Genomic DNA, 5,793 nt, shown 5'->3' on the forward strand with positions numbered 1-5,793 from the left:
ATTATGAAGACAGGCTCCACAGCCTTCTGTGTAGAAGGTGTGATGATAGCACCTGACCGATCATTAATATTTGAAGGAACAAATTTGTGTGTTGGGCTATGTGGTGAAGAGCAGGTAAGGGAAGGCTTCCTAGATGAGATCAATTATAAGAGAAAATTTGAAAGTAAGTAAAAATTAGCTAAGCAAGTTGGTAGAGTAGGGGAACGGATATGTGGAGAGAGATGAGGGGAGAAGCTTGGAAAATAGTTCAATAGAACTGGGGCATAGAGTGCAGTGAGGGGAGTGATAATACACATGATGAAAGAAATAAGCAGGGGCAGATCGTAAAGCACCTTGTAAACTATGTTCAAAAGTTTGAACTTTGCCCTAAGGGAAATGGGAAACCACTGAATAATTTTAAGCATCTGGTTTGGAACTATCACCTGATGGTTTTGGAGAATTATTGTGGAGTCTGGGGTAACTTTGTGCCTTTAGAGAAGATACTGCTTTTACCATTTATTCCCACGTCCCTTGTCAATGCCATATCTCATTGTCTTTCCTGCAATTGAGGGAATGTCTGGTTGCAAAGACCATCATAATTGTGGTACACAGAGGTACTAAATGGTACCATTTTTGCTGTAGACATCATTGGCGTACTGGTTTTAGTATCCTAATCTCCGCTCATAGATCCAGTCTTCTCTCACGCGATTTCTCAACAGTGGTCCCTCTGCAACTGCTGGTCTCTTCCTGTGCTCTGAAGCTGTTCATTTTCCCTTCCATCCTTTTGATCATGTTATATCATCCATCTTGAAATATGATCCCTTTTCCTTTTTGCCAATCCAAATCTTACCCATCCTTCAGGGTACAGCTCTGTTCTCACCTTTCCTGGGAAGCCTTAACTGATGGCTCCTGTCCCATCGATCCTATTATTTTCTTACTTCCCAGAGCATTTTGATTCTTCCTCCCCCTGCAGATTAATCTAGCACTCCTTTGTGTACTCTTTGTGTTATCTCTCTTTTAGTGGTTCCCCCAAATGGACTGATTATCAGAATTACTGGAAGAGCTTGTTAAAAATATAGATTTCTGATCTCTATCACCAGAGATTTTGATTCAGTAAGTTGGTGGTGGGCCCAAGAGTCTGAATTTTTATGAGGGCCTAAATTAATTCTGGCAATTAACTGCTCTGCATGTTTCACATAGATTAATATTTCCTTTGGATCTGGATGGAAGTTCCTTGAAGACAGGGCTCATCTTCAAATGCCTTTATACTTTCTCCTTCACGGCCAATCCCTTTAGGAGCCTACAGTAAATACTTGTTGACTTGATTCCCTCATCTCATTATTCATTCTCTTGTTTTTGTGTATTCAGTTATAATTTACTCTTCTTTCTCATCTCTAGATGAACAAATATAGTATGCAGTAAATATGCCAACATATTTGCATGAGTGTGTGTGTGTGTGTGTGTGTGTGTGTGTGTGTGTTGTTTGGCATTGGGATGACCAAAATTCACTCTCAAAGAGTTCCCAAGGCATTCTTGCTGAAGTACATGAGACCATCTCTGCCTCCCCAGACCTCATTTAATTTGCATAATTCCCATTGATATTACAGTCATCATTATCCACCCATCCAAAGAGCACTGCGAGATGCTCTTTGTATTGGGAGCTTCTTTTTAATGTAATTTAGGAAAAGAAACAGTCATCTTTGAAGGAAATTATGCTGTTATAATCCAGGAAGGCTTTCCCAGTGTGAGTTGTTACACATAAGAATCTGCAAGATTGAAATATGAAAACTGCTGCTCCACTGTGGAGGATGGTAGGTGTATGTAACATCAAATGCACTTGTCTCAGTACTTCTGGAATGTCAAATTAAGTTTTTTAAAGATATGTCCTTTTTGTGACCAATCTTTGTGCATGGAACTTGCTTTAGACTTCTTATGAATTCTAGAATCTCAGAGTCAAAAAATTTTAGAGCTCTCCCACTCCCACACATTTATGTATGTATGTATGTACATATGTATGTATGTACCTATCTATCTGTTATGTATATTGCAGAAAGAGAATGTATCTATAAAGAATCTGGGAAAACCTAATTTGGAAAATGAAGTAAACACACACACAAACACACATAAACACAGAGTACACAAAACAGTGAAACTTAGGTTTTGAAATATACTCAATGATTCCAACTGGCTAACTCACTTTATTCTAACTCAGATGTTTGTTTTGTTGTGGCACTGACCTTGGATTTTTATGAAGTTCTGAATTTTCTCACTCTCTGATGATTTTCGTAAGTGACTTGGAAGTGATGGTGAGAGGGCAGGTGCATGTGGGAATGTGTGCACATGCCATGTGTCTGTATGTTAGAATGTATTTGAGGAAAATGGCAGCATATCCACCCATGGTAGTGGGCGTCTGATGGGTTGATCAAAGGAATTTCTTGCATCAAAAAATGGGTCTTAGCAGAGCTACAGGTATGAAAAATTTTGAACAAAGAAGGGAAATTTTGGCACAATCTATCTCTGACATGTGCCACATATATCAGTAGCTTAGGTCACACTATTTTTGTCCCCTTCATTATTTTTCTTATTTTTTTATTGTGCAAATAATATATGAATACATACTTGTAAAACAATCAAAGACATAGAAGAATACATAGTAAAAGATGAAAGTCTACCTTCAACTTCTCACCCAATCCCACTCCCCTCTATAAAATAAACATTGTTAACTAGAATTTGTTTATATTTCCCATTATGGTTTTTTTTTATTTTCAAAATATATTTTATTTCTTTCTCATATGTACCTTGCAAAATTTTCAAGGTAAACATTAGCTTCATATACAGAAATAAAGGAGAGTTCTTTAAGAACTGGCATTGACTCAATCACAAGAATGATCAAATTTTGATAATGGAAAATAAACTCGTGTATTATCAAAACCAAATGGCTTAAGTGAGTTTTCTTCAGAAAGGTCTCTCCCACTGAACCCCGCGCCCCTCGGGGGACTCAAACCGTCATCATGGACACACAGACACAGGAAAATGCATGAGCGTGTAGCAGCGGCTGCGCAGACTCAGAGATGGTTCTGGGGAGCGAGTGTCAACGCTCCAGGTACTTGGTGTTGTGCACGAGGACTTTCCTGGGTCCGTTCCAACGTCTGGTTCAGAATACATTTTCTTGGGAGATAAACTTGATATAAATCTCGTCACTTGCTAAACTGTCAAACTATTAACTGTATTAAATATGCAAGGAAATCACCACGTACTTTATTCTCTACATTTCTGCGCCGTCATCGTCATCTTCATCATCTTTGGCTCTGAAATGCATTTTCCTGAATTCTCGCCTGCTCATCGAAAGGACAAGACGAAGACGCCGGTGGGAGGTTCTGCATGAGCTCCACATTCCCGAAGAACCGGCCCACCGGCATCGGCTGGTTGCTGTCCTCGTCCAGAAAGACGCTGTCATCTGTCTGCAGCGGGGGCCTCGGGGCCTGCTCCCCCTGCAGCGCTGAGCCGCCCCGCGCCGCGCGGCTGCCCTGCGGCTCCTCCCCTGTAAGAGCCCCGAGGGCGGGCAGGCACAGGCCGTCTTCAGTCTCTGCCGGGCCAGGGTCGCCCACAGCTGTGCGGGGCCCGAGGAGGGGCCCCGCGGTCTCCGGCTGTGCGGGAGCACCAGTTCCCTTTCCTGCAGGCGGCACGTGGTCTTCAGCAAACCCCAGAGGCTCGTTGTTACAAGGGCTCTCGGGTGGTATTTTGGGCAAAGCAGCACTATCGCTCTTAGGGACCAGTTTCTGTAATTCTGCCTTAACGAGATGACCTTTGTCATACTTGAACTTCTTAGAAGTTCGCCTGTCGGCAGCTTTGTGTGACGAGGTCTGACATACCGTCCTGGCAGACGTGGCGGTGCCGGCTTCCCTAGCAGAGGCCAACCTGGCTGAGCAACAGCGTGCTCGGAGGCGCGCTGAGGACCGCACTGCACCTGTGAGCTTCCGGCTCCTCATGAGTGTGAGCCGCGCGCTGCCGCCCCCAGCACCGCCCCCTCCCATTATGTTTTTAAATGAATTTCTAAGTACAGGGAAAGGAGGAGGCCAGTCCTTTACAGTTTAACATGTCATGATGTTTTGCTTTTTGTTTCTGTACTGAGGCTTCTGGACTGAGAAATCCTTTCCTTTTTGTGAGGCGTGTGTGTGTGTGTGTGTGTGTGTGTGTGTGTGTGTGTGTGTGTGTGTGTGTAGGGGTATGTGTGTGCACACGCCTGTATGCACTTGTGCATTTTGGATGAATGTGTGCCTAATATTTTTTTTAAAGATGACTTTACATACATTTTCGACACATGTATCAATTGATGAAGTTGTCTTCATGGGGTAGGGGTAGGAATGGGAAGTTGTTTCTATTTCAGTTGAAGTCACTATAAACAATCATCTTATAGTCCAGTGGGTTTTATGGTTAGTTCCTGCTATCTTTTCACTTCTCTGGGGCTCAGCTTTTAAACGAGATCCCAAGAAACCTCAGGCTGTCTTTTGCTCTCCAGGGTGTGTTCATGGGTTGTAGGGTGATCTTTTGAGAGAAGGGCAATCATCCCAACTACAGGTTCATTTTATATATATATATAGTATATAAATATTTATTTATACATTTTATATATTTATATATTTAATATATATTTTATATATTAAATATAATAAAATATAAATATATGTATATAAATTTATATATATAAATATATATATATTAAGCTATCTTTGGGCTGAATATTGACTTAGGGTTTTTTCTTTTAACAGCAGTAGTAGATATTTCAAGGCTACCTGAGAACTCTTTTCCAAATATCAATGCAGTGTGGTGGAAATAAAAGTCTCTTTGGTTTGACATGTGGGCTGGTGATTCAATTCATCATGAAATCAATTCTACTTGCAGGAATGGGTTTGCCTAAGTAAGGAAGTTTCTAAGTAGTTAGTGGTTAAAAATGGTTGCATCACTGCTGCCTCTCTTGAAATTAAAATAATTTAAAATGCCAATTGAGTCATGGCAAAGAGCTTTGTGTCTGCCAAATCATCATAAATAACTCTATAAATGGGGGAAGGATTAAGGAGCTCAGAAAAAGACCTAAAAAAAGGAAACTAATGAAAATCATGGTTCGTGTCCCAAGAACAAGGAAGTGTGGGGGTGGGGGAATAATGACAGTTAGCTTGCATCTGAGTAGGTTCTCTTATTGAAAAACTTTGTCCATGGCGTGGCTAACATGATTAGTGTATAAGACTTACGTTATGGTGAAGGCGTCCTTTCCCAACTGGGCCAGTTCACTATATATTTTTTTCTTTTCTTATTTTGTCCATTGCCTGCTTCTAATATAGATACACCAACTGGCAAACATAAGTTATCAGTACACTCACAAGGAAGTCTAGGCAAGAGATTCTGTGTACTCAGTGCGAATCCATACCTACCCACAAACATCATAAATTCCACTATCCTTCTGAATCTTTACTCTTTGCCAGGCATTTTGCTGGACACTTGAGAGTATGAAATGCGTATGAAAAGGGTTCCAGGTTCCAAGAGGTGTGTATATGTGTGTGTCTGTACGTGCATGTGTATGCATATGGCTGAACTCACAGGTGTGCTCACTATTGTACATGGCAAATAAACACAGTGTCAGAATATGCTGGAATCTCTACAGAGCTTGGTAAACAAGGTTAAAAGAATGACTATACATGGTGATGCTAGGATGGTTTCCCAAGGCTAGGTCTTAAATGATGAGTTGAGAAGAGGGTAAAAATGAGGGCAAGAGCAGGTATGAAGGGAAAGAGACCTGAAAGTGCCTGGTGTGTTGGA

The 5,793-nt window shown here is 41.2% G+C and overlaps 1 protein-coding gene across 1 annotated transcript; it reads right to left on the reverse strand.

Annotated features, from left to right (window-relative positions):
* Positions 1-3,160: 3,160 nt before the first annotated feature.
* LOC113931376 (UPF0688 protein C1orf174-like) lies at positions 3,161-3,981 on the reverse strand. Its single transcript, XM_035725790.1, has one exon. The coding sequence runs from the start codon at positions 3,966-3,968 to the stop codon at positions 3,276-3,278; it is 693 nt and encodes a 230-aa protein (XP_035581683.1). The 5' UTR covers positions 3,969-3,981; the 3' UTR covers positions 3,161-3,275.
* Between the last annotated feature and the right edge of the window lie 1,812 nt (positions 3,982-5,793).

This window comes from Zalophus californianus, chromosome X, assembly GCF_009762305.2.
Source record: "Zalophus californianus isolate mZalCal1 chromosome X, mZalCal1.pri.v2, whole genome shotgun sequence".
NCBI classification, from domain to species: domain Eukaryota; kingdom Metazoa; phylum Chordata; class Mammalia; order Carnivora; family Otariidae; genus Zalophus; species Zalophus californianus.

Coding starts and splice junctions, on each gene's coding strand:
- LOC113931376 (XM_035725790.1), bottom strand. CDS start 3,968: ATGAGGAGCCGGAAGCTCACAGGTGCAGTGCGGTCCTCAGCGCGCCTC.